Source organism: Scleropages formosus, chromosome 10 (genome assembly GCF_900964775.1).
Source record: "Scleropages formosus chromosome 10, fSclFor1.1, whole genome shotgun sequence".
NCBI classification, from domain to species: domain Eukaryota; kingdom Metazoa; phylum Chordata; class Actinopteri; order Osteoglossiformes; family Osteoglossidae; genus Scleropages; species Scleropages formosus.
The window spans coordinates 21,556,476-21,571,261 of record NC_041815.1 but is presented as its reverse complement, the minus strand read 5'-3'; the positions used below and the strand labels follow the sequence as shown (position 1 = coordinate 21,571,261).

General features: G+C 45.5%; 1 protein-coding gene across 5 annotated transcripts in view; it reads left to right on the top strand.

Moving 5' to 3' along the window:
- dscaml1 (Down syndrome cell adhesion molecule like 1) overlaps window positions 1-14,786 on the top strand; it is a 109,325-nt gene continuing 94,539 nt past the window's right edge. For all 5 annotated transcript variants that reach the window (XM_029255841.1, XM_029255840.1, XM_029255839.1 and 2 more), the window contains exons 1-2: window positions 1-143; window positions 13,237-13,557. In XM_029255841.1, the coding sequence (XP_029111674.1) occupies window positions 101-143; window positions 13,237-13,557 (364 nt within the window). In that variant the 5' untranslated portion in view covers window positions 1-100. The remainder of the gene's footprint in view (window positions 144-13,236; window positions 13,558-14,786) is intronic.

Below are 14,786 nucleotides of genomic sequence, written 5' to 3'. Positions count from 1 at the left end.
GCGAGCGAGCGAGCGACCGCAGCGCAGCGCAGCGCAGTGCAGCTGGAGCCTCGCCGGCCGAACACCCTGAGGAAGGAAGAAGGAACGCGCTCTGTATGGCATGTGGCTGGTCACGGTATTCCTGCTGTATTCTCTCCATGAAGGTACGTGGAACACCCCGGCGGCACCTCTCTACTACTTCGTTACTTTCCGCATCTTTGCCCCCCCAACCCCGCCACCCGCCTCACCTATCGATTGCGGCCACTCTCGGAAACGTGACACTCGCAGGTACCGGCCATAGATAGTTAGGAATTGTCCGGATCACCGGCAAAGTGCGCGACGGATAACGGTCCGCTTGAGGACAAATCAAATGGATGCGCGCGCTGAACGACGGAGAGAAGGAGCCCACAGTTGGGGACGAATCACTTGTTCTGCGCGTTTGCTCCACTACTCCCGCAAAACTGCGAAGAAGAGAGTGGTGGGAAAAGAAGATTTAAGGAGACGAGTCCCTTATCAGATCTGCCCCTTTTTTACTTGGTCGTTAACACATTTTTCGCGCCCCCTTCCTAATTGGCCACTAATTTTTGTGCGAATTGTTCGGGTCTCAATAAACAGAAACCCACCCAGGGTTTGTTATCTGTCTCTGCATGCGCTGGCGTGTGACAGTACAGATGGTGCTGATAAGGCGGCTTGTTTTCGCATTTACACAGAGTTATGAATATGAATATGTAAAAAAAAAAAAAAAAAAAAAAAAAAAACTGTGTGGGGGAGGGCGCATCCAAGCATAAAATGGAGAGATGGACAGAGGTGGACAGAGGACAGATGTTTAAACTGCTCTGAAATCTTTACTTCCGAAGTGCAGCGGGGTTTTTTTGACTGGCAGTCTCAGAAGGTGATTTTTTGGATATGAATGCTTGTTTCAAATCAAATTTGTTAATTATTACGAGAGGGAAAAATAAAGAGTGTTTATGTTTGTGCGCATGTGTGTTTGTGTATGTGATGCTGTGCGGTTTTGGACACCAGGGTTAATATGATTCAGGGGAGATGCGTGAATTAATGCAGGGGTTGTACATCCTAGATGATGTGGCAACATAAATTAAAGCCTTACTGTGTAGTTATTTATAAATACAATAAAAAACCGCACACACACATGAATGTTGTGTAAAAGGCACAAAAACGCTTACTTGCACATCTTTGTCTCGAATTATATGTCCTACGTGTTATATGAGCATCAAATTCCCAGTAGGAGGTTGCTGATGTGGATTGAAATTTTTATTTTTTTTTTTTTGGGGGGGAGGGGGGGTGGAAATGAATTTGCTTTGAATATGTAATATGGTTTAGGTTTAGATTGATTGTTGCTGTTATTATTGGCACCTTGTCATTTTTCCAAAACAAATAAAGTTTAATAGGACATTTAAGATACCGCTCAAGCAGAAAAATGTATTTTTTGCTTTTAATTCTCCATATGACAACAGAGGTCCAAATATAGAACACCAAACCAATCCATGACGTTTTTCTTTTTTTCCATAACCTTATCACGGTATATATTCTAATAATCCTCTCTGTGTTCTTATCTACATCAGATGGAGTACTGTAGGTTATTATCCAAAAGACACATTTTTTTTTTTTTCAAAATTTGGACACGATTTAATATCTTGGTTTTTTCGCCGTTGCATTATTGCGCACACTTGTGTGTTGTTGCTGTGTGTAATTGGATTACAGTCTAGCCCGTGATTATGTGTCCGTCTAAAAGTGTGTGAAATAGGGTACATGGCGCTTTGTGGGGATGGAAGGAGGGCTGGAGGGGGTGGGGAGGAGGTGAAGTTGCAAGTGTGCCGGACACAGTGTTGGTATGGCGATGTGGGGAGGTTAAACTTACATTTTACACCCTATGCTCAGATTTTATGTAACACCGTTGTAATTTTACTACAGTACAGCAGCCTGTTGTGTAGTATGTCTGCATTCGGGTTTTTTTTTTCTTTTATTTAATCAGATAAAACCACCTATAGGTGATGAGAAGAATCCAAGTTCTGTAATTTGACATACATGTGCGAAATGCAAAAGAAGTGCGCATTTTCCTCCATTACAGCCCGCACTTTGCGGAGCACATCCGTGGAGCCATTTCGCATTTCGCATTTCGCGTCGATTTCGCTTCCGATCATCACCACGTCCACGGTCATCATTTCATTTCATGATCTTCGGGCTCTTTTCAGTCGCTGGGAAATTATTCACAAATGAGACAAACCCAGGTGCAAGAAGGACACCAGTGCAAGTTCAGGCGCATTGCCCCCCGCGAGTCCACCTGAACCCTGGATGGGGGGGAAGCGGGGGAAGGGGGAAGGGGGGGGACAAGGGGCCCACTGGACCCCCCCCCCCCCCCGTTTTTGGTCTCATTGGTTGACTTGTCGTGTTCAGGAAATGAAATGAAGCTGCAGTGATACATTACGTGCATTTTGAATATGTTTACTGCAATCAGGATATTTGCCTCTCAATAACAAACAGGAGATGTTGCTGTTATTAACACATGCGAGACCAGTTGTACTAATTATTATTGTTATAATTTAAGGAAAAATTTAAATTAACAATTTTTTTTACGATTTTGGCTTTTTATAGATATTTACATATAAAAGTAATTCCTATGAGAATCGCAGGGTGTGTTAATTACCCCAAGACGTGTATATTAATTTGCATTAATTGAGATATTTTAAAACAATAATATTATAATTTTTATATATTTTACATCTGACTCAAATTTGGACAATTTGAATTGGCAGGCCTCAAGCCGCCATAACGGGCTTTCAAAATAAGGCGTCAATTTATATTATTAATAAGGAAACAAAAACAAGATGTATCGACTAGTTGACATATTTTGAACTATTTTAATTACTTAAATATATATATAATACCATACACCAAGGTGCATATATAATATGTTAAAATTATGTATACTGTCTATCTAAGAGCTTAATTGCATAAATATTTATTTTGTGTTGCACAGTGCTTTGCGTGTGTCAAGATACACATATTTCAATTTGGCCTGTTTATGTATATTCACAAATATTTAACTCGATGTTAAGTCATTTCACGTAGAAATCACCACAAATTAGATAAAATGCATTAATGAGGTGTCTGTGCTGTGCTCTGTGTGTATGTGTGTACGGTTGTGTGTGTGCGTGTGTGTGTGTGTGTGTGTGTGTGTGTTTAGGCGCGTTTTAAAAGGACTGTTTGTTTTAAGGATCAGCAGCCGTCAGGTTGGTCAAATGTGTGTGACGGCTGCGATATTATCCGAGCTGAGCCGATTTTCTGAACATTTGCCTAAATTAAAATGTGATTGAAAGTGTCTGGAAGAGAGGATTGCAGAAACAGAATGCAGATCATACAGCTATTATTATTATTATTATTATTATTATTATTATGTTTTTAAATTTAAATATATATGACTTCGTTACGAGCTTGTATAAATTTCTTTGACGTTGTATCATGTCGTGTGTGCTCGTTCACTGTTACAATATTTTACTATGATTTTTTTCCAACACATTATTCCAGTGCAGAGGGTATCAGATAATTAATTTAAACAAACCTAGAGTGTTCTGAGCGCTTATTACCGTCGTTAGCAGAATATCTCCTTCATTTTCCCCATCCCTCCGTGCAAATATGCAGGATTGATTTCTGTGCGTTTTATCCTGCGCTCTTCCCAGCTGCGCAATTAGCGCAGAAATGCGCCGCGCAGCCCCCCGCCCCCCCCCCCTCCGGAAAGTAAATCAGGTCAATGGCCAGAAGGGTTCATCTATTTCTGAACCGCCCTTCTCCCTTCCAATTTTTCTTTACCAAACACATTCTCGTGTCACATTTTTCAGTTTTCATTTCATTACGGTCTCACCCTTCGTGTCTTTCAAAGGCGAGGACTCACAATTTTTTAATTGGCACGCTCTCTTTTCCAATATGCCAGCAGGGGGTGTAGTGGTTAAGGAAGCAAGAATTCAAGACCCAAGTTGTTTCAGCCATAAGGTGTACAACTCTTCAGTAAGGAAGTAGAAGAGTTGCTTAGAGCACTAAAATGTATATGTATAATAACGAAGGAATTGTTCGGTTTTAAGCCTGCAAAGCGACAACATAAACAATTAAATGTATAATTTGCTTATAAGTATATGTGCAACCAGACCAAAAACAAGGACGTCATTTTCCTCTGGTATTTTTTTTGCTGGATATGCAAAAAAGTCATAATCAGAATGACACAGCCACTATCAGTTTCTTTACTACCATGTGAGGAGGAAGAACTGAGAAAGATCCAATTTTTTTTTGATGGTGGGTGAAAAAATAAGAATGCAGCTCCATTAATAATTGTTATTATTATTTAATTCAGGGCTTTTTTTCTGTGCTCTGAAAGCTTCGCAGTGGCACGTGACGACTTGCAAGTGTGTTACTACACTATTTTCAAGTGTTTATTGGTTTCACCCTTTCAGAGATTTTTTTTTTTTTTGGAAGCTCTTTGGAACTTAACCTTCTTCTAAGAGGGGGTTGCTGAAGACTGTCGTAACAGGTCACTTTTTATGCCTCATTTTTCATTCCTTTTGAATTCTGAAACATGGAACGCGTCGTTATCAGGTGGTAAGTATCAGTATGTGTTGCAAAGGGCAAAACTTGAGCTCATTTTCGCCGCCTCTGGTCAGATGCTCGACCTACGCGCTTTCTGGAGTGTGTGTGAATGGGAGGCAGAAAGGAAGACGGACATCAGTGTGTCCTTCCTCTGTTGCAGCACTTATCCACCTGAAAGAGCCATGACCCTCTCTGTCCCCTTCTGTCTCCTTTTTTTCCACTCATTTTCCACTCTCGCTCGCACTCTCTCCCTCTCGCTGTCCCCTCGGTCACATGACCGTGCACGTGCAGCACGAATATACAGAACTATATACAGGAATATACAGTACTATATATGCCACACTATACAGAATGATATACAATACTATATACAGGACAATATACAGTACTATATACCACACTATATATAGGACTATATAGAGAATTATATACAACACTACTATACAGAACTATATGAACCTTGGCACCCAGGCGGTTTTTTGTCTGGCATTGGGGAGGGGTATTAAAATATTAGCAACATAAAGGAGTTCTTTCCAAATTTTGTGGGGACAGCCCCCGCCCACCCTCATTCCTGTCACTCCAGTGCAGTGTTTGGAAAAAGGGTGTGATTTTTATTTTTTTTTTTCCCTTTTCAACTTGCAAATAACTCTTTTTATCAGTAAACCTATTCGAAATGGGACCGAGGACAGTACCGCGTTTGCGGAGGCGACCGCGGGCCCGACTCTCTTACACACACACACCCACACACACAGCGCAGAAGGCCTGCAGTCAGTGCGTGTCCGTCACCGTGTGCGTGTGCGCGAGAACGCGCGCGCGCGCGCGCGCTCGCTCCGTAGGCGCATGATCACCTGCATCCCCGGCGCACCCCGCGCAGTGGAACGAGCGCGGAAAGATTGATTCCCGAATTGCTCTTTTGCGGCCACTAACAGGACGCTTTTCGCTGTGCGCGCGCATTTAAATGGCCAGATACTTATTCACAATCGTTAACCTCCCCCGCGGAACGACTCGGCCGGTTTCAATGGGACTGACTGAATCGATCCGGCAACACGGAGCGCTTAGCCCAGTTAATGAACATACTAGTGTGGTCAGCGGTGCACTCCGGTTTACCTGCCCATCGAGCTACCTGGCTGCCGCTTTCACCTCTTCTCTACTCCGTAACAGGCTAGGCAATTGACTATGTCTTCTAGGTGTTTGCCTTTTCTCATTATTTACGAGATGCTTATTATATTCTAATTGTTCACCAACTGAACTGGTGTTGTACAGCATGCAGTGGACACAACTGGTGGTATTTGCATCCCGAGTAACGCGGGTCATGTCTGTGCTGTGTTGAGGGTGCCACCGGTGGCCTAGTGGTCCGAGTGGTCACACTGCGATTGGAGGACATGGGTTTGAGTCCCTGCTCTGGCTGCAGTACCATCGATCAAGGGTTGTACCCTGAAATGACAGAGCAAGAATTACTCGGCTGTGTAACTGAGTAAAAAATCTTAAGCTTAGCTTGAGGTGCACGTCTCAGCTACAATGTTTAAGGGCAGTGTTAGACTGTGCTGCGCAGGAAAATAGTAAGGGTGACCGAGTGCTGACCGAACCACACGTACATGTGGGGGAATTCATGAAAAGTGAAGGCGGCAAGATTTGACGACGGGACTGTTTACTGTGTTAGGTGGGGAAAATTGAGCGGCGAAATGCCAGTGCAGCTGTTGGAAAGAAAATGCAGCAAAGTGCGGTCTGATTTGAGAGCTGATTTAGAGCAGGTGGGGTTTAGCACATGGAATGAGGATGGCAGCTTCAGTGAGGACTGACAAGTTTGCGATGAAATCCAAACTGATGACGTTCGCTTTCCTTCACATTCTTGTGTGTTTCAATGGGCAGCAGACGGTTTTACCTTCACAGGCGAAGTGGTGGCGGCGGAGTTATAGAAATGAGGCCAGGTAAGATGGGGAATGTCTGAGGCGCGCACACCGGTGCATCTCTGTCGGCTTGAGCTGAGAAACATCCTCCTTTGAAGCGGGGGGGGCGGTGCGGGCGCTCGGCGAGTGCGGAAGAAGTCGGCTTTTTCCACTGACGCTGCAGAAATACAGCGGGAGGGGGGCTGGAAACAAATAGGCAAACCGCTGCATATATGGGGAGGTACCCCCACCCATCAGTTCCTTGGCCCAACTCCCCTACTTCTCTACTTTTTGCACCCCAGAGCACATTCATATCCCTTTAATGAGCACAAATTCTACACATACATGCAAATACATGCGCAGAGATATGTTTTAAGTAATATGTGTGCAAATGCGCTCACAGAGAACATGCTTGTAATGGTAAAGAGGCACAGATGTGCAGTCATCAGTCATACAGACTCATACAGCGCATGAACGCATTCCCGCAAATATGTTGGTACTCGCAGGTGCACAATGACACGAAGCCAAAGCTACGGTTGTACAAACGCATATGCAGATTTTGTCTGATATTCTTGATTCAGCTGCGGGTGGAACGAAACCACTGGTTTCCAATCGACCGCCTTTATGTTCATGCAAATCACTGCAAACAATCAGCGGAACCACAACAGCAGCAACAACGCCGTTCCACTGTTTTGCATCCGCGTGTGTGTTAGCTGCCTTGTAACCACGTAGGTGCAGTATGCCAAGTTTCAGTCTGATCTTCAAGTAAATAGTTTGATCTTCTGTCTTCTCTCATAATAAAACGCTTATAGAAAGCATAAACTCCTGTGACACTGATTAAAATTGGATACTGCTTCATGAAAAGGAATTGTTTCATTCAATTCTTTTGTAAATTCTAAGTGTGTGCAGAACCTTTTCTCCCTGTTTTTTTTTTTTTTGATTATTAAATTGGACGCTTTTTAAAATTCATTGACTGCATATCGTGGGAGGCAATCCCGTCGCCCAGTCGCAATGCGCTGAGTTACCGAGAGATGACAGCTAGAACTTGGAGTTATATGTTTCATCAACCCACCTGCTAGTAACCAATTACAATACCAGCATGTAGGGAACTGGTTCCAGCCGAATTCCCGAAGAGTTAGAGAATGGCCGCACGTTAGTGCGGTATCAATGCCACGGAGTGACTGGTGTGTTAGGGAGACGTTACTAGAAGGTTAGTTCGCACCCAGGCAGACTGTGAAACACACTGGGCCTACAATACGTGAGACGGTTTAGTGTTTGTGTGTTTGTTTGTGTGCTGGGGTGGGACTCCTGGTCATGTGAGGGTGTGTGTGTGTGTGCACATTAGGTGTGGGAGTGAGAGAGAGAGGGAGAAAGCGTGTGCGCATGTGTGTGTGTGTGTTAGTGTCAAGGCACTGCGTCTTAAGGAATGGAGATTGGAGAGGAAGGCGGCTGCATTATGCATAGTGGCTCTGCATAGGCAATGCTTCTGCCACTCCGACATACATATTCATATGCTGTTTTCATGCAGACTGCGAAAAAAATATGTGCAAGCGTCCGCGCATACACCACGGCTCTAATGAAAAAAAGGGAGAAAACGGCATGCAGGAATTTCATTTGGGATGAACTGCTTGAGAGCGGGAGATGGAGACGAGTGGAGGAGGGGGGGTTTCATCGAAACTATGTGTTCAGTGGTCACCATTTCCAAACGGTTGCCCCCCCCCCCCCAAACCATTAAAAAAAGGCACCTTTTTTTCCCTGCCAGTTTTTGCGTATGCTTGGGGAAAAGTAAGGTAGCTGCAGGGCTTTTGGAGTCTACAGTGCCCTGCGGAAGAGACTTTTCAGAACAAAGAGACAAAAATTGGGTTACTTCATTATTCTCCTCATTAACACGTGCACCATGCTGGCCGTCGCCAATTTCTTTGCCCTTGAACGATGCCCCCACCTCATTTTTGGTTTGCACTACACCTCAGTGACACATACTAATGCACAGCAGTTAAGAGGGCCCGCATTTTCAGGCTTCGGCTGGGGCTGTCGCTTTGTTATAGCTTTTTTTTTTTTTTTTTTGCAAATAACAGTAATGGTGAAGACCAGTGTGTTTAGAGTCCTTGAGCTAGGCCTAGAGGAGAGCACGGACCGGTGGAATGAAGGCTGTCATCTACAAGTATGAAGTAAGAGCCGTTATGATGGTCCACAGAGTCCAGTCGACTGATGGTTTTCCGTGAGCCATACAGTTCACCAGAACAGTGGAAAATATGAACGTGTCCTCCGTTCGTTGGCTTTTTCTTGAATGGAGGGCCAAAGACTGAAGGGTGAAGGGTTGCAGCATGTCTTTCAAGAGCACAGCAGTCTCCCAGAGTCCTGCACCTAATCCGATCGCTTTCGGACGTGTCTTGGCTAACGTGTTGGCTGTTCGCGAAATAAACCGTGCCTTGAGGAGAGGCTTTTCCTGCATGAGAGAAGAGCCGCGGAGCATGTCACTTATTGACTTAATTGACTTTCATTAGACTTTCACAGCATATAGGCCAGGGACACTCCCATTAAAGCATCATTAACTATTATCTAGGAAAAATGCAAAGTGCTTCTTCCTCACCTCCTACTTTTCACTCCAGTGCTACCCCTCCTCCCCTTCTTCGTCTTCCTCTTCCCTGCTAAGACAGTGGCGGAGTGGCTCAGTCCTGGACAACATGCTCCAGAAGTCCTGCTACCCTCCCCCCTTGTCCCAGCTTCCCACTGTGAGATTATAGATATTGCAATCTTTATTATGGGGGTTTATGCTCTGGGCTATAATCTGCGATGGGCTGAAGGGAGGGTGAACTGGGTGACCTGAATTCACAAAACTCCTATAGAACGATGGCAGTTAATTTTTCCCCTTGTTTACATCCGGTATAAGTCACGTTTTACTTCGTCATTGTATAGCCATTGTCACGACACGTAGAAATGTAAAATATGCAGAATAGACTGCGAAAGAAAGAGCGACTTTAAATTCGCTAGACATTCTCACATTTCACAATAAGCATAGCAGGCCATGGTCCAACTGACATCCTTTCTCACCACGGTCATCAACAGCACTTAGTGGCCCTAGGGCTGGAGGTCCACATTGTGCGGAGGTCCCATCAGTTGCTTTCACCAGTCGACCGAACTGACCTTTTGTTGGGGACAAGAACAGTCAAAACACCCATGAAGCAGACTGTAAAGAACACGGTTATTTTAACTTCCTCGGAACTGTTACGGGACCGTTTCGTGTCACCGCCAGACGCACGGAAGATTGAAGGGTCACTTCAGTGGATACATTAGTAACTAGATCATGTGTAATATGGAAGTCAGACATAATAGCAGAGATAAATAAAGAACAATTTTTCTATTCGTCTGCACAATGTAATCAGCGGTAGAGGGTTGTATAATGTATTTATGAAATAAACAGTCTTTTGTGTGTCGACACAATGGCAGCGGTAGATTGCACTTTAAAATCCACCAGACAGCAGCGATGCTATTACAGGAGAAGAAAAGAGTGAATTGTATTATTTTGTAATTTTGGAAATCAGTTATGTAATGTTGAATTGTAATTGTATTTGCATTTTTTTATATTTTACATAGCGATTGGCCCACCCAACCGTCCCGGTCCGTTCCTTGCTCACACTCATACTCAGAAGTGTCCAGCGCTGCAGTCCCAGCTCTGTCCTCCAGCATCAGCCCTGCTGTGTGACTGTCACCACACACCTTCCTCAGCAGTCCCTTACTTTCCACAGCTTGGATTCTTCATACACCAAAGCATACATGCACAAACTCCTTGCCCATCCTAGTGTCAAGATATGCACCCTGAAATATAAAATGTGAACGTGGTGTCCGGAGTTATTTCCATGTTCCTCATCACCAGCTGGCCCAGGGGTCCCAGCCTGTCCGCACAGCCGGTTCTAGCATTTGGACTTGTCCTAATGTCCTCGCGATGACCAGCGCCACCTCGGCTCCCTAATCTGCCGGCTCTGTGAACAGGGGGAGACGCTCGGTTCCGCGGTGCGATTATCAGGCCAGGGAGGCTGCGTGTGTTAAATGTGAAAGGAGATTATATGGATTTAACTCTCTGCGTCTGGCATACAAATTCCAATCACATAACATATCCCTCCATGTTCTATGGGAATATGTAGAAAGATGGAAAAATTTCAGCTCCTCCCCCACCGCACTCAGTAAAGACTTTATCCCTAATCTGAGCCTTTATATTCTCCGCCATCACTTTTTCCATGTTTTCTTTTTTGTGGTTTTTTTGGGCCTGATATTTCGTGTTTTTAAACATGTTTCTGAAAAGTCAGCAAAGAATTTTGTTTAAATACAGTTAATAAAGAATAATTTATTTCACTATAATAATAACAAATTGTGATATAATATTTGCAATGAGGGGGTGCGGTGGCGCAGTGGGTTGGACCGCAGTCCTGCTCTCCAGTGGGTCTGGGGTTCGAGTCCCGCTTGGGGTGCCTTGCGACGGACTGGCGTCCCGTCCTGGGTGTGTCCCCTCCCCCTCCGGCCTTACGCCCTGTGTTGCCGGGTTAGGCTCCGGTTCCCCGTGACCCCGTAAGGGACAAGCGGTTCTGAAAATGTGTGTGTGTGTGTGTATTTGCAATGAAGTCACTTTTAGTACAAACAAAATGTATTTCTAAGGCAACAATTTAGATCCCTATAGAACAATGTTTCAATTATCAATTTTCTCTGTTGAGCTCTATTTAGCCAGATAAATAATGGATCATTTTTAGGATTTATTTTGCACTTTTAGGAACTTCAGAGGAGTCAGGGTTCACTATAGCTGCTTTTCATTTTACGGTCTCAGAAATATATTTTTTCCTTTTTGGATTGTGATTCTGAGCCAGCGCCAGGTTTCCGTAACGTACCGCTTCCTCATAGTTACTGCTACAAAGGGACTATGAAAGTCTAATTTCTCATCTTTTAATCCGTGTATAAACATACTTTTAGCCTTACGTGGTTGTGAACTGCTTGATGCCTCGTTTAATGTGAATATACTTGGAATTTCTTGCTGTAATTAGAGCAGTTTTGATGGAAGAGCCCGGAAGGGGAAGTTTTACTGGACATTACAGTAGCTAGATAACAGCTAGTATGGGAGCATATGCAATGTTTTTTTTTTTTTAATAGGATATTCAAATAACGACCCACTTAAATTAAAGGAAATTAATATTGGTCCTTTGTTTTTACTATACAAACCAAGTCCGTGCATTATGTTATCAGGCAGTCTTACCGAGGACAGTATATATGTTTTAAATCTCCCATTGTCCCTGCAGACCGCTGGGTCATTGTTATAAACTTTAGGTTAAACATCTGGGAAAAGACTCTTGACCTTCCAGTCGTGTGTTGAAACAGAAATGGTCCAGCTCACGGCAGTCGTTGGTCTCTGTTTTTTCTTTCTTGACGCTGACGTACCGGTCGATGCGGAAGAACTTTGCCACAATGTCAAATAAACTGCCCTAGATGTGTTGTCAATTACAGCTTCAGCAGTAACCGATTATAATTCACTCAGTCTCAACGTTTCTGCTAAGATACTTAGAAGTTTCTGCCAAACGAGACACAGAGAAAAAAAAACATTATAAATTATTATAAAATGAGTTATTATAAATAAATGTCCTGGATTAAATTATTTCAATTAGACTGAATTAAATTAATTTTGTCAAATGTATGATTTAAGAAAAAATGTTTGCGGTGGCGCAGCGGGTTTGGCCGGGTCCTGCTCTCTGGTGGGTCTGGGGTTCGAGTCCCGCTTGGGGGCCTTGCGGTGAACTGGTGTCCCGTCCAGGGTGTGTCCCCTCCAGCCTTGCACCCTATGTTGCTGGGATAGACTCCAGTTCACCGCGACTTGGGACAAGTGTCTTCAGTCTGTGTGTGTGTGTGTGTGTTTGCTTTCCATTCACTGATAGTTGTCTACATATTGGAAAAAAAATTGCTTAACAGAATATTATGGCGAGACAAATTTTCATAAATACTTAAAGGCTGACTGAACTCGAAGTGTGGACACAAAATTAAAATTTGAACTGGTTGACCTTTTTTAACCAAGTCCTTTTTCAAAGGTAACTTGCATTGTTAAACAACAAACTTGATTTCTCCGCTTATACACCAGGGTGTCCTTACCGTATCCATCCAGGATAAGTAGCTTGATCAAGGACACTACAGCAGAATCTGGATTTGAACCCGGGACCTTAAGTTTGTTATCTTAAGTACCAAACTATCCCCTTGAAAGTTATGGTTTTAGGGTTTTATAAATCATACACCGAGGTTTTAGTTTCTAGGGGGTCTGTGTACTGTAAATTGTATAACACTGGTTCTCTGTCCAACATGGTTCTGATGTATTTCAGAAAGAAAAACTGAAGTGTCCTGATTTCATGTCTGTAAAAGAGAAGACCTCCCCCTGCTGCTGTGGTGCCGTCACTCTTACAAAGCTGACATCCCATAGTCCACTCTCTGTTACAGAGATGACCACCCAGCTGCGTTACCTTGACCGCTCTGTTACAGAGCAGATACCCCATCGGTGCTATCTTGTCCTCCCGGTTACAGAACTGACATCCCACTAGCGCCGCAGTACTCCCTCTGTTACGGAGCTGAGTCCCCAGCAGTGGTATCTTGTTTTCCATACTGCGGAGCTGACCGCAACAGTACTGTAGTTCCCCATCTCTTACGGAATTAACGACCCATCAGCGTTACCTCATCTTCCCTCTTACAGAACTGACCTCCCACTAGTGTTGCTCGTACTCCGGTGCTGACTCTCCCTCTCTCTTTGTCACAGTGCACAGCGAGGATGTGGGCTCGACGCGGCTGTACTTTGTGAACGCCTCCTTGCAGAGGGTGACGTTCTCCAGCTCGGTGGGGGTGTCCCTGCCCTGTCCGGCTGGCGGCTCCCCCCACGCCGTCCTGCGCTGGTACCTGGCCACCGGCGACGACATCTACGATGTCCCGCACATCCGGCATGTCCACGCCAACGGGACGCTGCAGCTCTATCCTTTCTCCCCCTCCGCCTTCAACAGCTTCATCCATGACAACGACTACTTCTGCATCGCCGAAAACCAGGCCGGCAAGATCCGCAGCCCCAGCATCCGCGTCAAGGCCGGTGAGCGAGGGGGTCGGAAGGGCTGGGGCAACGGCGGAGGGGTGAGAAGGGAGGCCACGAGAGAGGCTCACGGAAAAGAAGGCTGAGAATGGGCCCTTGGGATATATAAGGTTAGACATGGAGATAAATACCAAAAAGGGGGCTGAGAGGGAGGCATTGAGGGCAGAGAGAGCAAGAGAATTTTTACAGCTCATAAAATTTTTATTTCAAACAAAGGGAAGAGGAGGACTGCGAAAACACGTCGGAGAGATAACGTGTGAGAAGTACAATTAGTGATGACAAGCAGGTCTGCGGAGATGGCTGATGAGGAACGCAAACGTTGCGCAAGTAGTCTGCGATATCCGATAGCGGGGTACGCAGAATATGTTGCAGGAAAGTGCAAGCTGTTGCAGATACTCCATAATCTCGTACTCTTCTTTTTCTGTTCCCTCCTATCATCCACTCAGTATCTTAACATCCGAGTAAAACCAGGATTGGTTTTGTGGTGACAATAGCTCGATCGTGGACGATGACAATGACGGGCGTATCGGTAGCCTGAATAGCAACGAAAGCCGGGAACCGCTCTGCCGGCCTTGTGTTGTAGAGAGCTGGTAGCAAACAGACGCGCTGCGAAACCAGACGTTCGGCGGAGTGACCCTGGGCACGTCGCCAAGGTCAGCGCCGGCACGGCGGGGGAACCGGGGGGCCCCAGCCTCCCCTGCTCGGAGGTGGAGGCGGGAGCGGGCCGTTGCCGGTGCCAGCCCTGCGGCCAGCCCGTGCCAGTGCCTCCTGGTCCCCCCCCCCCCACCCGCCCGTCTCCATCTGTGGCCTAGACCGCGAGGTGCTCCCCACCTCCGCCAGCCGCCCACCGTTCTGGTTTGGTGCCGGCATCTCCCCGCCGGGCCCGCTCCGCCGCGAGGGCTGCCGGGCCGCTTTTGAGGAGGCGAGACGGGCTGAACGGTGCTCGCGCGGGGGGGCTGGTGCTCGGGGGCCCGGCTGGGGCGGCAGGGTAGGACAACAGGGTGGCACCGAGCGCAAAGAAGATCATGTGATCTGAGAAATTCCACGGAGGTTGCCTAGAGGATGTCGCATCCCAGGGAACCAACAACTATATGAAAACACACACACACACACAAGACGAGAACGTGCAACAGTATCCTCCGAGCTTTTGCAAAACGGTGAAGAGATACCGAAAAGGATACCAAGTATATTCAAGAAGAATCGATAGTACACCTTTCAGCCAAACTATC